Source organism: Eublepharis macularius, chromosome 1 (assembly GCF_028583425.1).
Source record: "Eublepharis macularius isolate TG4126 chromosome 1, MPM_Emac_v1.0, whole genome shotgun sequence".
NCBI classification, from domain to species: domain Eukaryota; kingdom Metazoa; phylum Chordata; class Lepidosauria; order Squamata; family Eublepharidae; genus Eublepharis; species Eublepharis macularius.
In genome coordinates, this window is record NC_072790.1 from 96,821,230 (window position 1) to 96,846,882 (window position 25,653).

Sequence of the window (25,653 nt, forward strand, 5' to 3'; positions counted from 1 at the left end):
CTGTAAGAATGATCCTACTGGATAGTTTATATGTTGTATAATATGACAGAATTGTTTATGCTCTGTTTAGCATTTCTTAAACTCTGTATTAGTGCACCTTGTAGTCAGTGTGGTCTGTGGTTGGCTGCTAGCATCAAGTACAGTAGTATCCTTCCTAACCTGCAATTTCCTAATTTGCTGAATGGGGAGCACGTGTACTATAGTTTCAAATGGGTTGCCATGTTGGTCTGAAATAAAAGAGCAAAATTCAAGTCCAGTAGCAGCTTAAATACCAACAAGATCTCTAGTGTATGAGCTTTTGAGATCCAAAACTCCCTTTGTTCCTTTGTCATAGATCATAGAAATTCCATGGCATTCCACAGCCATGTCCATGATTCAAATTTCCTCTCTACCATGAGCTCAGCAGATGATTTTAATCTACTGCTATCATTCAGTCCCAGCTCATGGTGCCATCAACAATATGAGTATAATAGTGACCTGCTTTACAGGGTTAGCGCAAGGATTATGTGAAGTGCTTTGAATACTCTAAAGTTCAACATAACTCTTATTATTCAAATGACTGTAAAACACTTTGCAAATTAAAAGTGCTATATAATAACTAGCTCTGTGTCAGAAGGCAATCCCCTGCAAACTTGGAAATAAGTTGCACTCAGATCTGTAGGACTTAATTGCTTATTTTTGAGATCTGATATGCTCAAATCATTTGCCCCAGCTTACTCCTGGAGTAAATCCTGTAGCAGTTAATTGGACTTTGGTGAGATTCTCTGGAGTAAGAGAGTTGAAGACTTCTGCCAGAAATGACTTTTAAATATCAAAATAGTAATTTTTTTCCTCTACTGCAGAGCCAAAGGGAATATTTCCATGTTCTTTGTCACCATCTTAACAATGTAAAATGTGGCACTTCTAACCAGCTAAAAGGATCTTTCTTCGGCTCATAAATGTCAACGAGCTAAGCCTAAGAAACAAAAATGCAAATCAGACATTGTAACATACAAAACGAACTTAGCTTTGACAGGCTAAACAGAATTTTTTATGTAAAGCCTTCTCATACCCACACAGAACTCATTCTATCTTTAATTTTTTTAAGTGTATAATTTTAAGCTCAGCTGCCATCATAATGACAAATTCCTTTACAAGTACAATTTTGACTAATGGAACAACGGACACCCCCATATTGTATTGTATCAGGTAATTATGAACTGCCATAGAGTAGTAAAGCAGCAACTGGGAATAATCAATGTATCTCCCTTCACTGTGTACCGTAATTCAGTGCCTCGTTTTTCATGTAAATCCTATCACACCATTCATTCCCATTTCCTCCAGGCAGATAAAAGAGGAAAATAAAAGTAATCCAAGATTTTTTAAAATTGACAGTCTCTCAGAGAGAATTTAGCAGGATTCATATACAGTCAAATGTGCAAGGAGAAGAGGAGCAAGATAGAAGTGGAGGATGGGTGGGCAATGGGAATGGCCGCATGTTATATTTGGAGCCTCTTTCCAAAGAAACCAGCACGGTCGGCTCTCCTTGCGCAAAGGCGAGTTATTTGGGGGCTGCTGGCAGAGGCGAGATGGGAAGTGTAAAAAAAGGCTGGATTTCTTTCGAAGCTTTTTAAAAACAAATCTAGGTAGTCTGGGAAACAAAAAAGTAAAAAAAAAACAGGTTAAGACAATCTCACTTTTAAATATACACAGAGGTCCGCGTGTGGTTACTTGGCTACTCTGCATGTGTTCAGACTTCCTCACATGCCCAACAATTAAGTGTTGGCGCTGATAGCAAGGTCCAGGACAAAGCCTTGATGACTCATGTCCAAGGACGCTAGATGTCCCCTCCTCTTCTTGAGACAAGCAATGGCTTTCCTGAGGACTTGTTGCGCTCAGGCTAAAAAAGTGGAGGGGTTCCAATATGTGTGCGGCGAAGACTTCCTCCCGCCAAAATCAAAACACCCCCAAGCCCCTCGGTTCTGTGCAATCTTGGGTTCTCTAACGCTACCCTGGCTATAGAGGGCCAGCCTCCTCCAAGAAGCCGCCCACCCATGCAAACGTCAAACTCCGCCCTAGCTGGACTGCTTTCAGTGCGACTGTTATGTGCCTTTCCCTCCGAGCAGCGTGGGCAGTCAGCCTTACTTTGCTCCGCTTTCTGCCTGAAGGTGGAGGCGCGCGGCTGAGGGAGAGCCCGCCCGCTCGCCAGTCTCTCTCGCGCAGCATCCTCCATCCATCCTAGCCGCTTGCTTCAGGGCTCCCCCCCCCCTCCACTCCACCCCCCCTCCACTCCATTTCTTAGCTAGCTCCCAGAAAAACAGCCCTGCTCTAGCTATCCATTGGCTCCTTCCACGGCTCGAGGCATTGCTCGCTTCCAATTATCCTCTCTCTCTCACACACACACGGTTTGAAGCCAGCCATGCACGCATGTGTGTACAGTGGGGGAAGGGAAGTTTGGGGTGTCTTAATAAAAGACCCTCAGCCTCTCTGCCATGCCACTCGGGCGGCGGTGTGCGTATGTGCGCGCGCGCCTGTGTGACAGAGAAAAAGGGCTGGGGGTGGGGAGACATCGGCGTGTTTTCTGCCATGGACGATAGTCCCCGCGGGGGAGGATGATGACAAGTGGAGCATAAGGACCCCCCCCCCCCCATCCTTGAATTTGAGCCTGAGCAGCAGCAAGAGAAAAAGAAGAGGCGGAGGATTTGGTGACAGTGGAAGCCCCGCCCGCCGCCTGGGTAGGGGGCCGTCCTCCCCCCCCCCGCCTAAGGAGCTGGTCTGGCTCCTCTCTTTCTCTTTCTCTCCCCCACCCACTCCCTTCCCTCTCCCTCACACACACGCAAGTCTTTCGCGCTCCCTCATGCAGACAGACAGGGAGACAGAAGATGGCTGACTCGCCAGGGCAACCCACAGTCCAGCCCGCCCGCATCCTCAGTCCTCCCAGAGCCGCTTTTTCCTTTGACACTCGCTGACGCCTTCGCCCAGCGCTGAAAGCCTCCACCTCCCCATCCTCCCTCCCTCGCCACAACCTTCCCCCCAACCTCTCCCCAAATAACACCAGCAGCCATTTCATCTCCACCAAAGTAGATACACAAAAAATGGCAGAAATGGAGAAAGAAGGGAGACCTCCAGAAAATAAAAGAAGCAGGAAACCGGCTCACCCCGTGAAAAGGGAAATCAATGAAGAGATGAAGGTATGTGTCCGCGCCTCACACTGAAGCGAAAGAGGAAAAAGCAGCGAGGGGGGGGGGAGGTTCTTTGCAAACAACCCCAGCACCTCTTTCTTCTCTCCCCCCTGCGTAAGGAAAGAACCTCTTGTCTTTAAAAAAAATGTAAAACAACTAGGATGCACTAAATGGTTTTCAACTCCTCCTCTTGAACTGAAAGCCGAGACCAATTTGCAGGCTATAAAGCCAGATCACTGAACAGCTTTGATTTATTATTATTTTAAAAAGAAAACTCTTGGTTATTTTTTTCTGCCTCGGAGTTTCAAGAGATGACCTTTTAATGCCAAATCTTATCAAATAACCCTGAAACTGTTAAAGTTAGAAAAGAAGGGAAGTCGTTTAGGCACTCCCCCCCCCCTTCCAGTAGCCAGCTGCAACTGTGTAATTAAATTGTCAAAGTGAAATGTTATGGTCTGAACTGCACATCATTCTTGTTCTTAGACACAGACTCTCTTGTCTTTTCCTTTGCTTTTCTATTTTGCTTCCTTCATCTGTTTTCCATGCTTCACTTCACAGTTAATCAAACCAGCAAAACGTTGTGTTGAAAGAGAACTGTCCTAGAATGGTGTATGTGCACGTGTTTGTATATTGAGAATATAATATAGGTTTGTTTGTTAGGGTTGGAGATGGTAGAAGAGGAAGCCAATGTCCTGACAGGAAATGGTGCCAGTCCAGCTGTGTTCCAGAGGTAGTGCTGTGGGCTGGCTCTCCAGATGTTAGTATAGCAGTGGTTGTACAAAAAAAAATACAGCTCAGGACTTCTTTTATCCACATGTCACAGACTTGAGTTGAAATAGTCCCCTGGTGCATATTTTTATTATTCTGCAAACCTGCTTTATTGGCTGTATTTGTTTTATGCTTATCATCTGGCTTTTCCCCTCTTGCACCTCACACGTGTTGCAGGGTGGAGGTGAACTTCTTTTGCTTCAAAATCTTATGAAAACTGTTTTAGATAAGGGATGAAATGACATTCAGTAAATGGATCATTCACAGTAGGTCTGATTATAGCTGTCACTCTGAAATGACCAAGATATATGCTTTGTATGCATGTCATGGTGTGTCTGTAGCAATAATACAATTATTTTATCCATTGTTCTTACCAACTAAGACTAAAAGAGAACATGTAGTCTTTCTTAAACTTTATACTAGTTTAAGATAAATATTGTACATTTCTTACATTTGTGGTTCCTTCTTTTCATGCCTATTGAGGATGTGTCTATCTGCAGATGGCTGGAAATTTGAACAAAGATGGTGCTATGTGAACAGCAAACTGCTTTAAATATCAATAACATTTATTCAGTCTATAGACCTTCTACATTCCACTACAAGCAGCTTTATTTCCTAAAGATATGTATGACACTTCCTATCTTGGGATGAAGCTCTCCAGTGTAACAGCAATTGCTCAGCCAGATCTTGTTTGGGTTTGAATTTTTTTTTGAAAGGGAGCGGATGAAGGAGGGGGGGGCAGTGGGCAAGGAACTCTGCCCCATTGTGCATTGTCCCTTTAAGACACTGCTTCAAGTGATCTATGTGGACTGCAGTTTTTAAGTTTCATAGGTTCTAAGATTACAAATTAGCTAATTTTAATCAAAACATGTGAAATGTTATCCTGGCTGGATATAAAGGCTGACTGTGCTGGATCCTCTGGGTTTGTTTTGTTTACTTTGGCTGCAGGCACACTTGGTGGTTTGGGAGATAGTTGTTCTTCTGCAGTATAACAGATGTTTGTCTGAAATGGCAAGGAAGAAACAAAAACAACACTGTGTGTGTGAAACTAGGAAAATTTATACTTAAACCCCCCCACATTTATGATATTAAGCATTAGTCTTTCCTAAACTCTGCTAGTGGTTTAACAGCTGTAAGATAAATAAATAAATCAGGTATATGAGTAATTGAATTCCAAGTTGTGGACTGATGTAGCTTTGGAGACAGTTTTTATAGGAGGGGGTTTTTTTTGGTACAGGGGAGTTGAAAGGTGAATAACAAGAGGAGCTTTCAGGCAGCCTAGACCACATACCAGAGCAGTTATCTTATTAAGCATTGAGATTGCGTTTTTAATAGGATTGGTGGGTTTCCCATAACAATCTATCTAACGAAAGTTTTAAGCAGTTTCGTATCTTTATTTGATATTGGTGCATTGCAAATATGGAAATGTGGATGGGTTAATGCCCTTCCAGTAATACTACTTCATTTACTGAGGAGATGTGAATATATATGGTAGAGATTTCTTCCTGAAAATGCAAGCTGAAGAATACTGTAGCATAACAAACTGGTTATACTGTATAAAATGTATGCAACAAAATGTCATAGAGAACACAATGTGCCCTTGTGTAGGTACATATCTAAACTGTTCAAACAGCCTGACTGCTTCCCTTCATCTGAACTGCTTTCATCTGGACCAGTGTAAAATAAGCTCTGGTAAGTAATCACGACAGAGCAGAAAGAAAGGAATGTATACAGCAATAGACAGCCTAAGCTGTAAAAACTGTAACCTGAATCCTAGCAGCAGATCAGATATCAAGGCTGTAAGGTAGGGGGAAATGAAAGAGATGAAGGGGAGGGAAAGAAGAGAGAGAAGGTGTGGGGGGGAATGGAAAAGTCAGGTTGGAAAGTGAGGGACTAGTAGGAGGGCCCCCTCGGGGAACTTTGGCTCAGGGATTAGGGAATTTTATCATGGTGTACAGTGACCTACTCAGATTTCAGCCTATGCTGGATTGAATTGCTTCCATTTGCTAGGAGTAAGAAAAAGGCTGGCGTGTATGTGATTCCCTCTCCCCACCCTCCTTCCAGTAATAAAAAGCCACTGGGTACAAGTGTCTATTTTAAGTACAGCAAATGCAAGGCACTATGAATGAGTAATAAAATTACCTCATCACACAGATTTCCTTAAAAGATTTGTTGTTTCAAAGAATCACATATTTGTTCAATAATGATGGAGAAACTAATCGGCTAGTTTATCCTATGATATATCAGTAATGTTATTGGCCACTCAGTTTTAAGATGACTGGAAACTGATTTTGTTTGCAGTTTTATCATGCCATATATTAGGTTTCATTTTTGTTATCAGCAGCCTAATGTACATGACAGTTGTAACAAATTTCAACATGCTCCAGCATTGTATCCCAAAAGTACATGGTTGCATTTTTGTCTATATTGAATTTCAATAAAATTCATAGAAAATTTCTAACATAAATGTTTTGTTTACTATGACCTTCCTTCCTTCCTTCCTTCCTTCCTTCCTTCCTTCCTTCCTTCCTTCCTTCCTTCCTTCCTTCCTTCCTTCCTTCCTTCCTTCCTTCCTCGCTTTGTGCTTAATAGAAAAAAGGATAGTCTTAAAACTGACAATGTTTTCTTGGTTTGTAGTTAGGTAAATTTACAGCTTAGTATATATTATGTTACACGATAATGCTCATATTTGAGAATAAGATCAAGTCATTTTCAGGAGATGCTAGCTCATTTTGAAAACTAATTCATTTTTAATAATCAAAACAAATCCAGGTAGACAAACTTTACAGATCTATGTATAATTCCATCTAAAAATTAGAATTCTGAACTCACAATCCAATTTCCTCCTAAGAAGTCTTACTAATTTCAGTAACATTGATTCTTATTAAAAGTATGATGGTCACACACAAATTTAACACTATCAAGGAATGTGAGAAATGCTTTGAACCAAACATAATTAAAGTGCATATGAATGAATTAATGTGATGGCATGTTGTACATTCTACTGGAAGTTTTTCTAAACAACTGTGCTGAATTAATGTACACATCTACTTTGTTTGCAATTGCAAGACTACTGATTTATTTGTGTTATAATTTCACGGAGCTGTCTATGTACACCTTTTACTATCTATCTGTCTATCAACTTACTTACCTATCTACTTACTTTAATAAGAAATTTGTAATTAAAATGGTTTTCATTTCTGATGCCTCCATCAGTTTAATGGCAAAATCATTGAAAAAACCTTACATTATTTGTTTAGAGTATTTATATTGCATTTTGGAAACATGATTGTCATCATGTGAAAATTAGAAACAATAGCCATGACTGCAGAAGAAAACATACATTTTCATTTTTTCTATAAAAATAAATCATCCTCTGAATAGCAAATGGGAGTATAGACATTTTTAAAGAAAACTTATACAATACGCAGTAATTTTACATTTTTCAGAGATTTTCTGAAATTAAAGAACACCTGTAATTCCTCTGTATGAAAAGCACCTCTCTATCCCCTTGAGTACTTAGGTGGAAGTATCTATTAGAAAATTGATATAACCCTATCAACTAGGTATACTTATAGAATGTTGTATGTATTCATTGACAGTACTGACTAGCAATCTTAAAATCTAACATTTCAAGAAACTCAGATGATGGGATCATATCATAGATAATACAATTTTAATTTCCTTCATTAGCTTGAGATAAATGTGCTTGTTATTTGGTGGGTTGCTTATGCAAGGAAATAAAAGATCCACTCCAATTTTTTCAAAATTTGAAATAAGCATTCACTAACATAACTATCAGACACGTCTTATCAGAGTAACCTAATTTTTGTTTCCTACTTGCATTTGTCTGTTTTTACTTCTTAATTTGTAGCAGAAAAAATGCCGTACAGAAATGCAGATAAACACATTGGTGTGAAAAATCTATAGTATATTGTGCAGGGTTAAATCCTAAATTCTCTGCATTATGTTGCAGTTAAATGTATTCAATATACAGAATGATATAAATAAAAACCTTTCTGATATCATTTTATGCTTTAGTGTCATAAAAGAAAAAACAACCATTATACATGTTCAAGTCTCATTCCAAATACCATGTCTTTTATATTCAGAATAATGTGGTATGACTCTGCACCAGCCTGACAGGATCTATCTCTGTGCATTACATGGTCCAATAAAAAGATGCACTATAATAATGCACATGGTGATCTTACCTTTTTAAGGCTGAACATAATAAAAAAATACATTGTAACACTATCCCATTAGAAGTTGATGAGATTGATCTGTAGAATGAAGTATTTTTAAGTTTGCTTCTATGACAAAAATAATTGATCTCACACAAGCAATCACCTGCTTTGTTAGTCCAGGGAACCTGAGTTTAATGATTCTTTCACTTCAACTATTTGATTATATTTGAACCTTTGTAATCGCAGCTCTGAAATTATCACTGTGAAAATACAGCAAAAAAACCCATAGGACTCTCTAGTTATCATAGTATTAAGAAATGTAAGCAAAATTATTTTCTGTTCTTTTAAGATGGCAGCTGTAGTTATTCTTTGAGTGTTCTCTGTGTTATTCCTCAATAGTTCATTTACTGCAACTCTTGATGTTTTATGTTTTGAAGTTGTTTTTGCTTTTCTCTGTCCATTGTCTTCTCCCTCTGCTTTTGGATGCTTAAATCTATTCCAACTTTAAAAAATAACCTCCCTTGACATTCTTTCATCCATGTACCATGCTATCTTCTTCACTTTCTCCATTTTTTGGAGACAGTGTCTATACTTGTAGCTTTTGCTTCTTTCCTCAGCATTATTTTTGCCGTATCCCATTTATCCATTCCACTCAACTGGTATTGCTTTTGGTGGATTTTTCAAATATTTGGTCTTTGTCTTCTCTTAGAGCTCATACTTAATCTTTCCACCTTGATCTTTGATTGTTCATATTATACTCCTTGACTTATCTCTCTTTTTTTGATACATTGGCTTACCCAGATATCTTTCTCCAGTTAATCCTCTGTCTCCTTTGATGGCTTTTGTTCCTGATGCTCCCCCAGTCACCATAGGCTAAGTGAGCTTGGTTTTTGGGTTCATTAATTTTCTAATTCTGCTTGCCTTTTCAGAACTTTCTGAAAAGACAGGTGATGGAACTTCAAGCTTCCTTAGTGTTCCATATCCCCTAATAAAAGATACATTGGGCAGGCCATGAATGCATCTGTCTCATGCGCAGAAATATCATTTTCTTTATTGTTTCAGATGTTCTAAATGCCTGAACTTTTGGGTTTTTTTATAACTTTATTTCTGAACTTGGTTATCTTTATTTTTTTTAAAATTCAAATGAGAAAAGAAAATGCCTTCTGTTGATGTCTTTATGATCATGGCTTTCCAGTGCTACCCATGTCTCTTCACATCGGTCTTAGTTTCTCCTCCATTATTATGGTTCATTTATTTATTTGCACACTTCTATGCCACTTTTCTTCTCCAAAGGGACCCAAAGAGGCTTATGGAAAATTCCAACATACAGTTATTGCAACCAATTTAAACAGTATTTAAACAGAACAAATGGAGAAAACACAAACCTATCCTGGGGTGGTTCCAATCCACTGCGCTGCCTAACACAAGCCTCAGCCTGTGGATTACGGGCTGTGTGAGTCAAGGGCTAAGAGCCCTTTTGTTCACACTGCAGGGCATGTGCCTCTGGTCATATGTAGGCGATAATCAAACAATTAGAGGAGAAACAAACTTAGGCCCAGGTATTCAGCTGCTGCTAGCAGGATCTTTCTCACCTGCCTTCCTCAAATTTATACTCTCTGCAAGTGTCTTCACTGATTTCTTGTTATCAGTCTCTGGCTTCTAACTTTATGTATTAAGGCCCTCTACTTTCTTTCCTTTAGCTATGGTTCCTTTTTTATGTTGTGCTGGCGTGGAAGCTGTTACAGCACCTGTCACATTGCTTGGGCTTCTCACGTTGTCCTGGAAGGACCTGTCTTAACACATCACCTTTCTCTGTCTATTGTGTGTAAGCAGGGCTTTTTTCAGCCAGAACATGGCAGAACACCGTTCTGGCACCTCTAGAAAATGGTCACGTGACCATTAAACTTTAAAATCCCTCCCGTTGCTGCAACTGACTGCCAACAGTCAGCTGGAGCAATGGAGGGAGTTTAAACTTTAGAATCCCCTCCTTGCTCCAGCTGACATAGGGGTTTAAATGCCCCTTTCCATTCCGCTGCACAGCAGCACAGAAAGGGACATTTTAACCCAGCTGCTGGCTTCTACTGCCTGGGCAGCAGAAGAGAGAAGGGGAGGGGGTCATAATGGGGGAATGAGACTGAATGGGCTGGGAATAGAGAGGAAAAGAGATGGAGAATGGGTGGGTAGGTTAAGAGGGAAAGAGTATGACATGAGCTGGAGGAAAGGGAGAAAGAGTGAAGGGGTGGAGGAAAGAGACAAGGGGGAAGGAGACAGAATGGATTGAGTAGAGGGAGGAAAAGAGGTGGAAAATTGGTGAGGGGTGAAGAGGTAAAGAGTGATAGGAGGCGGAGGAAAGGGAGAAAGAATGAAAGGGTGGAGGGAAGAGACGGGGAAGAAGACAGAATGGATTGAGGAGAGAGAGGAAAAGAGATGGAGAATGGGTTAAGAGGGAAAGAGTGAAGGGGGGTAATGGGGAAGAGACAGAATGGATTTGGGTCAAGGAGGCAAAGAGCGGGTAAGGAATCAGAAAGGTGGGTGGACTGATTAAGAAGGAAAGAGTGTCAGGAGGGGTGGAGAGGGGGAAAAGTGGAGGGGTGGAAGAAAGAGAGAAGGGTGTTAAAGGGGAAAAGAGACCGAAAGGGTTGGGAGGAGGGAAGCTCCTAATCCATTCTGTCTCTTTCCTCATTTAACACCCCATCTGTCTTTCCTCCACCACTCTTTCCCCCCTCACTTTGTGTCATTTCCCCCCTCTTAACCCACCCACTCATTCTCCATCTCTGTACTTCCCTGTCCTGAACCCATTCTGTCTTTTAATTCCTTTAAACCCCTTTATCTCTTCACTCTTTTACTCTTTCCCCCTGTCCACCACCTCCTCTCACTCTTACCTTCTTAACCAACACACCCATTCTCCATATCTTTACCTCTCTATTCCCAGCCTATTCAGTCTCTTTCCCCCATTAACCCTCATTTGTCCCCTTTCCCCTCTTCTCTCTGTCCCTTCACTTTCCCCCCTCTCTGCCATCACCTCTCACTCTTTCTCTCTTATTCCACCCAGCCATTCACCATCTCTTTACTTCCCTGTTCACTCTCCATTCTGTCTCCTTCCCCATTAACCCTTCCTTGTCCCCTTCCTCTCTTTTCTCCGTCCCTTCCTCCTTCCCTCTCTCCAACACCTCCTTTCACTCTTTCCCTCTTAACCCACTCACCCATTCTCCATCTCTTTACCTCTCTGTTCCCACTCCATTCTGTCTCCTTCCCCATTAACCCTTCCTTGTCCCCTTCCTCTCTTTTCTCCGTCCCTTCCTCCTTCCCTCTCTCCAACACCTCCTTTCACTCTTTCCCTCTTAACCCACTCACCCATTCTCCATCTCTTTACCTCTCTGTTCCCACTCCATTCTGTCTCCTTCCCCCATTAACCCTTCCTTGTCCCCTTCCTCTCTTTTCTCTGTCCCTTCCTCCTTCCCTCTCTCCGACACCTCCTTTCACTCTTTCACTCTTAACCCACTCACCCATTCTCCATCTCTTTACCTCTCTGTTCCCACTCCATTCTGTCTCCTTCCCCCCATAAACCCTTCCTTGTCGCCTTCCATTTTTCTCTCTTCCCCTTGTTCCCCCTCTCCGCCACCTCCTCTCCTCTTTCCCTCTTAACCTCCCCATTCTTCATCTCTTTACCTCCGTGCTCCCAGCCCATTCAGTCTCTTTCCCCCATTATGCCCCTTCCCCTTGTCTCTCTCTTCCTTCCACCCCTCTCTGCTACCATTTAAACCCAGCCGGCTCGCTTCAGGTGCCTGGTCGGGAAGTCCCCACCAGGCAGTGAAGCTGGGGTTTAAATGCCCCTTTCCATGCTATTGTGCAGTGGCACAGAAAGGGACATTTAAACCCAGCCAGCTTGATTAGAGCTAAGCCTGGCCTCCCAGAAGTGACATCATCACATGGTCCTAGGAGTGTGCATGTGCTTTGCGCGCGCACATATGGTGCCAGTGAGTTCACCCACCTCTTTTCCCAGAAAAAAGCCTTGTGTGTAAGTTCCATCAATTGCCATGTCCTTCATCACTTCCTCTTTATTCTGTCTGTATGCTTCCCCCCCATACTTTCCCCTGTAGGTAAGCAGAGGAGCCTCCTCCCGGCTTATTAAATCATTTCCCTTCTTTCAGTAGCTCAGAATTTTCTACAAAGTTTATCTTATAACATCCAAGCCTCACCTCAGCTCAGGCACAAAATAAATGCTAAACACAAGTTGCGGCAGTTGTAGTTAAGTATTCCATCCATAAAATCATATCTGCTAATTCAAGTCTTTCTGGGCCTTTACTGCATGATCATAAAAGGTCAACATACAGAGAGCTATTTAATGGGTGATATTCCACATTGTTCTGGAATGCCATTTAATGCATTCTGGATCACCTAAGCATACTGGATTATAAATATCTCCATTAGAGCCCTGTGGGCCTTATTAGAAGCTTGTCATAGCTCACATTGGAATGAAGTGAATAGAATGATTGATGATGTAGATTATTCAGCATATTTGAAGCTCAACTAATCCAATTTGGGACTGTTAATATTATAGTGATAGTGATGGTGTTATAAACTATTGTTTAGAACTATACTGTGGCATATCCTTTTACTATTAATTAATATTGGATAAGAGAACTTTTTGAAAGAAAGGAACAAATGACAATATTTAACACTTATAGTAATTTTTCAAATGTTGTAGGCAACTGGTGCAACAGTGCTGTTGAAGTCAAGTAGATACCAGTCTAGTCAGTTCCTGGATGGGAGACCCACTTAGAAATTCTGTGTATGCCCTCTGAAGGAAAGATAGAAATGTTTCATATGCATTATTACATGAATCTTTGCAGCCATATAAGAGGTGGCTATAATGGGTATTACTGCCCCCCTATTTCAAAGGAGGATAGGCCTGAAAGAATAGTCTAAGAGCACCCAGTTAGTTTATGGCTGAGAGGAGAATTGAATTATTAGTGCTTCTTGGTCTTAATAATGTGATGCTACAGCAAACTTTAACTGGTACTCATTCTATCACAGTACCTTGATTAGCACTGAAATGACACTACAATTTCAGATTGCAGGTATTACAGTGACTCGACTCTTACAGAGACAATTTGAGATTTGTTAGCAATGTTTTGTGATGTTACTATGGATGAATATCTGAATAAATGGTTTATTTTCTGAGCTGGCAAGGTTCAGTGACATTTATTCTCTTTTTCTTTTCTTCACTCTTGTTCCCAAGGGAGGAATTAAGGTATTTTGGTTGTTTCTTTAGCTTCTCAAATTTTCTTCTTTTTCATAAGTCAGGATAGCATGGGTCTTCTTTTTTTCATATTTTCATCTAGTAAATTGATTTGTTTCCATTTCACAATCTTCCTGGCCCCACTTGTGGTGCTTCCACTTTGTCCATGATCACTTAACATTTTTGATGCTGTGCAGAGGAGCTTTCAAGGCTCAATTTTTCCTTGAGCAATATTTTTATTGCTTGTTTATTTATATAATTAGGAGCTTTTGTCCACATGTGAGCTTTCAGCCATATTACGTATTTTCCTCTTGTGTTTATGTATTTATTTTAATAATTTCCATCCATCTCTCATCATCAAAAGTGCTTGAGGAGGCTAACATGGAGTTAAAACAATATAAACAATATAAAGTACCAGCATAAAAATTTACATTAAAAACCCTAATCAACAGGAAGCCTAGGTAAACAATTATATATTTTAACTGGTACCAGAAACATAGCATACTTTATACAGATTTTCTCTTAGAGATATAATTCCTGAATATGTTTGGTGATGCTGAAAGTTTAAATCTGTCTATCTGTTAAAAATCAAAGTTGTCACTTTTTAGGGAGGAGGCTTGGGAGAAATCTGCATATAGACATCTTAAATGTTGTATGACTGTGAGGTATGACTGACATTACTTTTAAGAGATATACATTAATTCATGCAAGTGTCACTCAGTAATTAATAGCCACGTACCTATTTTATCGCCAAATTTGAATGTGACAAACCAGCTTGCAAAGTTTTTCTGAATGTCTTACCAAAGAAATAGTCATGTGTTTAATCATCTGTGTTTAATTGCATCTTAAGAAGTAGATTTTCAGATAAAGACAGCAATACTAAGAATATTTTCCTGGGAGTAAACTCTATTGAATAAAATGGGACTTACTTCTGAGTAGACATGCTTAGAATTGCTGTCTTCTTTATTAGCCACAAGCAAGAGAGCTATATCAGGGTGTATTTCCATCAATAGCAGGATATCTGAACTGCCCCCTACACACATACCATACTGAAAACTTGATGCAAAGTGAGGTAAAATTCTGTTGTATAAAAATAATTACTCAAAACTTCTGCTGGATATATGTGGTTCTCTCTGTTGTGATCTATTTTAATGTTTAGCTGCTCAAACTAAAAATCATGTATATCTGTTGCAAACTATATTAGTTACAGTTCAATTTATTTTCGATGCAAACTTGTGGAAGTTTCTGCATCTAAGGGAACTATTTATTCATTTATTTCATTTATACCCCACCATCTTTTCAAATGGGGACCCAAAATAGCTCAAATTGTTCACTTCCATTTTATCCTAAGCAGGATGTCTAAGAAGTAAGTCCTTTTTTTTTAATTCAGTGGGGCTTACTTCCAGGAAAGTGTTCCTAGGAACACTGTAGAGTCTAGGCTCCTGAATCATATGTTTTAAAAAAAAGAAGTGAAGAAATGAATGATGTTTTGGAGAAGATGTTAATTGTTTTAGCAGAGTGCAATTAGCTTACCAGCTAAAAGTGATGCTGATGGAAGATTTCATATGACTTGTCTTTATTTTTCACATCTGACTTGGTTAGGTTAGTGTATTACACTAAGTGTAAGCATGATCCTTTGGTGACTGTATTCTTGGTCATGAAATATTCCTAAGCATATGGTTAACATTAAGAATCCAAATGCTGTCAGTGAACTCATTGAGGCTATTCACAAGTTATGGTTTGGTCTAAGTGTAAAAGCTTTATAGTACCAAGGCTGGAGTATGCAGTAGGAGAGTGTCTAAAGTGTAGGGTATGTATTAAACTGGCTTACATGCTGTAATTTACACTGCAGCCTTAAATCATTTTATTTTCACAGCAATGCTAGTAAGACTTTCAGGTTTTCATCTTTAAAAAGGAAGCCTGCTTAGAATACTTTATTAACTATAGGACAACAAAAGAGAAATAAGAGTTTAGTGTTTTTGGATGCTGATGGGTCAGCTCTGCTGTCAGCCTTTCAGTCCAGAACTTGGCTTCAAAACAGGCCTATAAGGTTGCTCTAGTTAGGGCTGACCAGACATTTTGGTCGGAGGGCCCCACTGAGATGTAGGCCATTTTCACACTTCTTACTGGCCGCGAAACATTGCGCAAAGCTCCTGGAATGACAGCGTCTTCCTGGCACAATTTCGCGTGAGAACCGGAGTTATGATGGGAGATTGCGCCAGGAAGACGCTTTTGTTCTGGGAGCTTTGCGCTAAGTTCCGTGGCTGGTAAGAAATGTGAAAATGGCCATAGAAACCATTTAGTGGCCTGGGCCATGATAACATAGGGTCTTGAAGAGAAATGAAAGGAGTCCTTGAAAAGATTGTTCAGATTTCAGTTTATGTGTGAGAGAAATCTAAAGCATTGTATTTTTTAAAAAACTTACATCTAAAGCCATGAAATATCTTTTATTAAGATCAACCAAGATAATACAACATGGTATGCAAGCTTTCCAGCTCTTCGGAAGTTTTCATCGGGCTGAATATTAAAAAGCAAAAGAGAAAGAAAGCAAACAAAACAGAGGTTCCTTTTAAAAAGGCTTTTGTTTGCATTATGGGCTATTAGTTTGGCAATATTTTAAAAAATTTATTTTCAGGTCATTCTGTGATATTTTATACTGAGTGGTACAGAATCTGTTCAGTGTAAAAGCAAATACTTTCCCCCCTTTCTGGGCTCTCTCTGTCTGTCTTGTCCATCTTTCCTTCCTCTGCCCTTTTAAGCAGGTCTTCGGCCGTGCCTCTTACGGCTTTTGGGAGCCACGGGAACCAGCTTCCCCCCACATCACATTATATTAATGTTCATAGCTTTATGTGTATATATGTTTAAATACATTTACTGTTTATATGATTCTTTAAAGAAAAACTCTTACAGGCAGGACTGAAGCTCTGCTTAAGTGGCTGACAGCAAAACCCAGCAACCCTCCTTAGGATTATGCTGTGAGCTGGCTGCTCCCATGCCACATCTTAAGCAATTACAGCCCCACTAACCCAAGTACTTGCCATGACACATTTTGTTTTTGTTTTTTTGTATCTCCAGATGAAAATAGTCCATGGACTATGGTGTCTCATGGGCCATAGTTTAGACTCCTTTGGTGTAAGGTGTGTTAACTCTGATACAGCTATCTCTATGGTACCCATTCTTTTTCTCAATGATAAACAACAATAAATGATAAAGAATTGTTATATTGATTTTGCTAACAGACATGTTTATGCTAAAGTGATTTCCTCTCCATCAGATTTTTGAGGTGCCTCAGTAATAGTGTTGCCAGGTCCAGGTTGGGAAATTCCTGGAGATTTGAGGGGGGGGGGTAGAGCCTGGAGAGGGTGGGGTTTGGGGAGGGGAGGAGCCTCAGAATGGTATAATGCCATAGAATCCACCCTCCAAAGCCACCATTTTCTCCAGGGGAACTGATCTCTGTCACCTGGAAATCAGTTGTAATTCCAGGAGATCTCCAGCCACGACCTGGAGGCTGGCAACCATACTCAGTAATCTTCCATATTGGTATACTGTAAACCTGCAGGGAAGCTATCCATTCTGTTCATAGTAGCTTTCTATAAGTCTACAATAAGGGTCTTCAATTTACCAGTATAGAAAATCAGAGGACTTTTGTATGCATGAAGTTACTTCTCCCAGAATTTTATTCTTGAAGCTGTGATTATAAAGAAAATAATAAAAACTGGTAGATACAAAGGCTAGGCGTAGTATTTCACTATTTATCTGTTTGCAGAAATGATTTCTGTGTCTATAGGAATTTGCAAGCAATCTGTTTTATGATGCTATAACTGTACTGTTTAGTCTTCCTTTGGAGTTATATGTGAAAAATTTGAGTTCCTTCAGTGGATCAAAATTGTACCAAGGTTGTTACCAGAGTTTATTTTAGATCAGTGAAATTAACGCTCTGGCATCCATTCCCATTCATTGTTTTTTGAGGTGAAGATATCTCAGGAGCTGTGCATTCTGGAAAATTAGAAATGAATTTGTGAAAAAGAACTGACATTTTTAAAAATCTTTAAATTCCATTTTTTGGCTAGATGTATTTACTATGGATTAAATCTTAGATTCATCTGGTAAAATTCAGAGGTCACTCTGTCCTTAGTAAATTTGAACAGTATTTCATTTCTTGAAAATAAATGGAACCTTCTTTACATTTTTGTTTGGCTCCTTACAATCCATGCACAACCATAGTCCCTTCTCTACAATTATTTGCAGAGAGGTCTATCCATTGGTTTCTTTTTTTCTTTGATGTTACCTTCTGCTGTCATGTTTGAAGTTTTTCCTGTAGTCAAGACTTGTGAGACATTTGTATAACACCCCCATTCACCAGATTTCGTCCTTTACTGGAAAACTCATTTGACCTTTACAGGACCTAATATAAGTCAATAATTTTGGTCATAAGAAATTCAGCCTAAGCTTTTCACAGTTGTTCAGGTGTAGGAATGGTGGTTTTACAAGTATAGTAGCCAGATTTATGATCTCTTCACATTAGATATAAAAACATTATCCCCTCCCTGGATTTTTTCTCTGCTTTAGTTTTTAAGGACACATTAGAGTCTTTAATATGTACCTTTTATTACATCCCCATATTTATGTTTTTGTATGTAATCGTTTTGTTTCTATCTTGTGATACCTGTGCTTGGTTTATCCAGTTTTTGGGTTAGTGGGTTTGTTTTTTGATGGTATGCAAATACCTCTTTTTCTTCACTTGCAAAGTTCTCACTCTGCAACTATTTTAGAATAATGGTTAGATGGGCTGCTGCATTTTATAGAGATGTGTACAAAGTTTGGACACATCTCTGGCACTGATAGTTTTCACATCGGTTGCCACTCACCACATCTCCAGCATATGCTTTTGTACCTGCGGTTGTATCTCCAAACATTCTTATTGCTTATTTCTGAATTGTATCACAGGTACGTTATGTGTTATGAAGAGAACATGTATTTTCTTTCACTTCTCCTGCTTGACATATATGGATTACAGTGTGTATGTCCACGCATCTTTGGATATTGCACTACCATCATGCTGTAAGAAACATTTACAACTGGATTTCCCTGTGTGGAAAAATCATCTAGTTAAGAATGATCACTATAGGGCTGCAAGAGCATGATATTCAACAATGCATGGATCCAGCCTGCACTGAAAATCTTGTTGGTCTTTAAGGTGCCACTGGACTCAATTCCTGTTGTTCTACTGCAGATCAACACAACCACCCACCTAACTGGATCCAGCCTGTATTTGTTGTCATCTCTTCTGGGTATTTTCAACACAGGGATGAACTTGTGTGGTTTCCCCGCTGCTGCTGCAGCAGCTGATACAATGCAGCAGCAGTGGGACTTCCACATGGTAGATTTCCCCACATTTTCCTTGCTGTAGTCCCCTGCAGTGACCACTCACCTCCACACCACTGGTGGGGGGCGGCTTTTCCCAGTTTTTTTAAATTAGCAGTTGATATTATAGCATAGCATCATAGCACTCTATCAGGTTCTCCGAATTAACAATTTTATTTTTAAAAAGTAACTATCTGGTCCTTATGTGGTGGAACTATGTCTTTTACCTTATATCTCAGTAATAAAAGAAGCTAAAGACTGGGAATTCAAAGAGCTCAATAACAGACTCTTATTAGAGCTATAAAGATAACTCAGTTGTTGATATTTAAAATGCTCTCTAGTGCCTGGGGGAAAAGGCTGCTGGAGGGGTCTGGGGAGGGGAAATGGTATTGTCCACATGGTACCACCCTGGCTGTGAGTCTCTACATGGGACATATGATGTGAAAAATACATGTTGGGAGATGCAATGATAGCTGGGATGGGCAGTTTAAAAAGACAGAGGCATTGGCATGGAAAGGCTTTGCTATACACTGGAGCTGTGTGAAGGGGCTGTGAAATGCCAGAAGGGAAACTTCAGCCCATTATAATCTCTCCAGATCCAAACCTGGCTCTGGAAGGCAGCTCCAGCCCATTTCCTTTCCTTGCTGCCCTCTGGTTGCCATCCCACACAGTTTTAGACTGGAGAGGTGAAATTGACAGAGCCTACTGGGAGGCAAAGATGAAATTAACAAACCCTCTGAGGAGTCATCAGAGCTCTGTATTTTTAAACTGCACTTCCCGGCTAACATTGTGTGTCTCTCTGCACTTGACAAACGTGCTGAGGTGTCTTGTTTAGAGAGACTCTGTGTTGCAGTCTTTCCCAAAACATCACATCAAATTATGTCTGGGAAGGATTGCAAGAAAGACAGTAAAAACCTGGCAGATACATAAAAACATCATGATACTGGAAGAAAGTGAGGAGAAAAATCTACTTCCCAATAGCATCTAAGTCAAGGAAAACAACCTGTGTGTACATGACCTTAGTAAATGCTTATGTGCTTTTATTGCAGCATCCCTTGACAGTTTGCTTTTTAATAAGATAATCTGTTAATGCTCCATTTTCACAGGAATGACATTTTATTTTCAAATAGGTAACAAACTCTTGCTTCTTGTCCCTCATTCTAATTTGAATACATACCTTTCATAGTAATTGTGTAAGGGCTGCAGTACTCCTCATACAACTGTGTTGCTTTTCCAAAACTTTCTTCTTTAGACTGCCCACTAACATTATGGAACATTCCCATAAGGACCCATACCCATGTGGACATACATAAGCGTCCTTGTGAGGATTTGTGGGGACAGGAAAATCTCATTTCTCCTTCCACTGTCTCCTGCTTTGCCTCCTGTTCTGACTCCACATTCCTTACTATCCAATAATCCCCCCCCTCAGCCATCTGACTGAGCCTTCTTCCTATTCATGCCATTCCCCACCCCCACTTCTTCCTTTTGGCTCATGCTTACCCCCTCCCACCCTGCACACAGGAAAAGCTTCACTGGTTGAGGGGCTGGAATGAAAGAAGTGGTTATAGTTCCTCCTACTTTTTTTGTTTCACTGAGAAAATTATATCCTCTTGTTACTCTTCAGTCTGGTCTTATAACCGTTCTTCTGCATAGAAAAGACCTTTCTGCGGGTTGGATGGGGCTGTGGGAAGAAGAAGAATGTGGGAAAACGTCAGTGTCTGGATATACAACACTTTATTCTTTTTGAATTATTAAATTTTTATCAGATATCTATTTATTTGTCATTTCTCTACATAAATGCTTGCGGCAGCTTACGACATGGGTCAACATACACTAAAATTCACAAAAATGCATAAAACACATAACATAAAAGTAAAATCAATGAAATAGCAGGGTTAAGATAGCAGCAGAGATACCATAATTGCAGATACAAAAATTGTGAAAGTATAGAAGAACAAATAATAATAACAAAATCACAATATATCCAATCCAATAAGACAATTTCCAGCAAATTTGGTAGCAATAAAAACCATTTATGGGAATCATCTAAACATCTTGGATTGGATACAAAACATAGACAGTTGGATGATGCTTGCAGTGTGTGACATCTCCGGTTGTAGCTCACTGACCCCCCCCCCCCAATTCAGTGTATTAAGGGAGCAGGAACAGTGGTAGAGAAATCAGCAAAAATTGTCCCCCCACCTATGGAAGTGCTATTCAACTTGCATAGCTACCATTCATGCCAACAGAATAGCACCTTTGGATTTTACCCATAAAATTAAGAAAAGGCCCTACCTAGTAAGTAATAAAAACATTTTTATATATCCTAAAGGATAGCTGACTAGATACCAGGTAAATATCTGCCGAGAGTAGGGTTGCCAGGTCCCCCAGAGCTGAAACCAGGGGACTGGAGGGAGTTGGGGGGGTATATGCATTGGGAGTACTAACCCCAGGCATGTGCAAAGGAAGCACACATTCCCAAGCGCTTCCTTGTCATGCTGGGAGTGATGTCATTACTGGTGCAATACAAAAGTAAAGGCCCCTACACAGAACAGAGTTGATAAAAATCGGCCCCTAATCTAGTATTGGGGGCCAATTTTTATCAACTTAGCACTGTGCGGCAGCCTTCACTTCCTTATTGCGCTGAGAAAGTCATTCCTGGCTGACAAGAAAGTGCTCCACAGTGCAGGGGTGTGTGTTACAGGGTTTGTGGGCCCATTCCCTGTACCTTTCCCCTGCTGGCTAGGTGAGTGGTGGTGGGGGGGCAGAGGATGGGAGCGTGGGATCCCCCACCCCCATCAGGGGAAAGAGATCCCTAGCAGAGAGAGCATTTCACAGCTGAGGCTCCACCACTAAAAAATCCTGTGTCTAGTTATCACTAGAGATGGGAACGAACAAAAAAACCCCAAACATGGTGTTCGTTGTTCATTGCCATCCACGAACAGGGACTCATGAACAACCACGAACACGGCCCTGTTCACAAACATGTTCATGGCTGGCTGTTCATGGGGGCCAGCAGGCTCTCCTCCAGCCATCATCCAAGTCAAGATCCCTACCGCACCACTCCCAGAAACCTTACCTGATCAGGCAGCAGGAAATGTACCAATAATAAATAATAGCTTGGCCCAGAGCCTGGCAGCAGCCCTGGAACTTGAAGGGATAGATCCCTATCCCGCCCCACACAAAGAAAATTCAAGCTCCAATGCACTCTATCAAAATGCCAACAGAAACTCTCTCCCTCTCCCTCTCTACTGTCTGCAAACTAAGCCAGAGCTGGGAGCCCCCTTCCCCGCTGCTCTTTGCTACCTTGTTGTAACAAATTTGGAACTCCACACTTGAAAGGAAGACCTGCCTATCCAGCTAAATTGGGCTTAGATTGGGGTTTCCAGGGCAACAGCAGTTCAGACAGAGTTCAGACAATCTCTGCCTAAGCTGCCAAGGGAATTGATTGCAGGTGCCAGACTGTCTGGCTTGATGAACAGCAACGAACAAGGCTTGCAATGACTACCTGTTTGTTTAGAATGGGGCCTCACACAAACAGCTTGTTCGTGAACAGCAGATTGGGATGTTTGTGGCTTTTTTTTTAAATTACTGTTCATGCCCATCTCTAGTTATCATGTCAGAAGGTGCACACAGAGCAGATCCTTAGATGTTGTGTTATTGGACAGCCAAGTCGATAATGGGACTAGGAGATTTTTCAGGTTTGAGCCATTGAGGGATTTAAAATTAAGATCCATCACTTAAAATTGTGCCCAGAAATGAATATCAGCCAATGTAGTTTTCTTTAAAGTTAGGTGTGGTATGTTCTACTCAAGTCAGCCAGTAACCTAGTTAATGCATTTTGTTTCAACTGAAGTTTCCAGACTGTTAAAAAGGCAGCCCTATGGGAAGTATACTGCAGCAATCTAGCTTGGAAGGATCTGTGTTGCTATTCACAACCGAATTTTGTTTCTTAAGGAAAGGCTATAGCTGGTACACCAACTAGAGTTGATAAAAGACAGTTGATATGCCACAAAGGAGAGCTGTGGCTCCAAACATAGGCAGTGGATTTAAGAGCACCCTTAGCTACTTCATTGACTGACCAACAGCACATCAGATTTTTCTGGGTTTATTGGCCCTCATTCAGCCTGGATGAATGTTGTTCAAGATGTCCACTGATACTCCAGATTCTGTGTTAACAGGAAAAGCTGAGTGTCTTCTACATTTAGAGTATCTTAATCCAAATTCCCAGACAATTGTTCCCATTTCATGTATCTCTTACACAGCGTGGGGGATGTAATTGAACTCAAGACTCTGTTATAAAGGTGCCATACAATTAAGAAAGTGCTCCCAGGAGCATCTTCGGCAACCATTTTCAGACATTAGTGTAATTGTTATATACCTTTATATAAATACAAATATCAAAGGGTTCTGAGCCTGTTGCTGTTTGTTTAACCTCCACTTTAACAGCTCATGTAAAACAGTTTTTATGCCAAACCTTTAACAGGCTTGAGTTACATTGTTCCTTGTGCATGTGGAAGATTTACTTGCTGCTGCCCTAGAACTGCCGTTTTTATTTGTTCCTTTCTCTGATTTCTTTAACCATGCTGCACCTTCTACTAATATGCATTTTCTTTAAAGAAAGTTTAAAACAAGTGTTCTATTAATTTTAGAACAACTGGAAAAGGCATAAATGCTTACAGTCATTGGATATGGATAGCTCTTGCCTTTATCCTGCTAGTCTAACAATCTGCCATCTCACTATGTCAATCCAGAACTGACTTCAAAGCAGGTCTGTAGGCAGCATCACTGTGATTACATTCTGGGGACCTAACTCTATGATAAAGTATTGGTTAGGTCACGAAGGGTAATTATGGAATTATGGCATTGTTTAGTTAATGAAATTGACTGTACTACTCTCACACTATGTAATCTGCCTTGAGTCTCTGAGAAAGACGGACTATAAATGACATAAATAAATAAATAATACCTAATTTTGCTAGGCTCAAAATTTTTAGAGGCTCAAAATTCCTAGAGTAGGCTTTAAAATGAGCTCTGGCCCATGTCTCATCAGATTAATCACAAGTGTTCCTCTACTGTCACTCTAGCCATCTGTCTCCCTTGCCTTTTCTTAGCCCATAGCTTATTAAACCAAGGGGCTACCTGGGTTCTAAAGCATGAGAGAGAACCCCTAGGAACGACCATGTCAACTGTCTGAGTTGTTTCCTCATTCCAGAGGTCAACCAGGGCATTGACGGGAGCACCTTCCATATCAACAGGAAAATTTCCTATGGCCATCTGGAAACCACTTGAGCCATGAACTCCATGGGTGGATCATCTTAATTGATAACCCATCTCTGCAGTGTCTTGGTATTCCTGTATTTCTAAACCTCAGTAAGTAGTTATCTGTCTGTGACAAAATCAAAAAGAGTCCAGTAGCACCTTTAAGACTAACCAACTTTATTGTAGCATAAGCTTTCGAAAGCTTATGCTACAGTAAAGTTGGTTAGTCTTAAAGGTGCTACTGGACTCTTTTTGATTTTGCTACTACAGACTAACACGGCTAACTCCTCTGCATCTATGTCTGTGACAAGGGAACTATCTTTAGTTCTCCTACCTTCAGATCACCTTCTTGCTATCCAGAACAGTGTGACCCATATAATGTGTGGAGTCCCTATATGACTTGAGACAGGTCCAAGGTTGTTATGGAGACCTGGAATTTCTGAGCTATTCCTGACAAGGTAGTCTCTGCAATGATATCCAGACTAGGGGTCCTCAACACCACCTTCAAGATAAACTCTTTCAGCTCAGGAGATGGCTGGACTGCAGGGCGGGCGGATAGAATTCCAATCCTGTCTTTTATGTTTCCACCACATGGATTTTATAACATGTGAATTGGCCCTGACTGTATCTTCCCAATCACCTTCTAGGCCTAATTTCCAATCAGGCTTCTATGTGGGAAGGACTATGGATGCCCTCTGTTCATATGGTTCCTTATCTTGGAACATTTACCACAAATAGCATGGGATCTACTATGTGGAAGTGTTTCCATACTAGTAGTGACAAAGGTCAATGAAGCCTTAAAAATCTGCCTTTGGAATAAAATATGCTATCCTTTTTTCATGGTGTACTTCTAAAAGAAAGCCTGCCTGATTCAGCCAACCTGATTCAGCAGTCCTGACATCTGCAGTCCACATGGAGACTATGCTGACCTCCATTTTGGCCACTGGCTACTATAGAATTCCTAAAATGATCAGTAAATATGATACTTCAGTATGAGAAATATTAAAAGTAGTTTCTGTAGTGCTGGGCTTCTAAAAATATCTGTCATTATTTTGTTTTATCTATCTTTGATATTCATACAGTAGCCTGTACAAATTTGAATAGCTATATAATAATTAAATTGATTGACTAGTGCTTGAGAAACATCTTTTTTTGTCTATAGCTTTCCTGATGACTTTAAATATTTTATGGTAACACAGGATATAAAATTTTGTTTGGAAATATGTGCTAAAATATTACTGACTTGCAATTCATGTGCAAAAATGATAAATAGCTCACTTTCTGCTCATATTTTTCTTTAAATTGCAAATTTGCGAAGGTCTGTCATAATTACATGTGTCATTCAAAGATTTAAATTCATTGCATTTCTTGTACGTAACTTGATAAATGAACATTGGTGTAGAGGAGGTGGGACAAACCTGGTATTTCATGGTACAGTGCAAATAGATTTCGATTTATGCATTCATCTCTTAGGCCCAAATGATTATTGATTGCATAAATAAGTAGGCAATCTTTCTCTTTCAGAACTTTGCAGAAAACACCATGAATGAGCTCCTTGGCTGGTACGGTTATGATAAGGTTGAATTAAAAGATGGAGAAGATATTGAATTCAGAAACTACCCTGCAGATGGGGAGAGCCGACAGCACATTTCTGTTCTCAAAGGTAACG

At 40.3% G+C, this 25,653-nt stretch overlaps 1 protein-coding gene across 1 annotated transcript in view; it reads left to right on the plus strand.

Annotated features, from left to right (window-relative positions):
• The first annotated feature begins 2,795 nt into the window (after positions 1 to 2,795).
• Positions 2,796 to 25,653, plus strand: part of SOBP (sine oculis binding protein homolog) — a 255,682-nt gene continuing 232,824 nt past the window's right edge. Inside the window, exons 1-2 of the mRNA XM_055000153.1 lie at positions 2,796 to 3,170; positions 25,509 to 25,647. Of these exons, the coding sequence (XP_054856128.1) occupies positions 3,075 to 3,170; positions 25,509 to 25,647 (235 nt within the window). The 5' untranslated portion in view covers positions 2,796 to 3,074. The remainder of the gene's footprint in view (positions 3,171 to 25,508; positions 25,648 to 25,653) is intronic.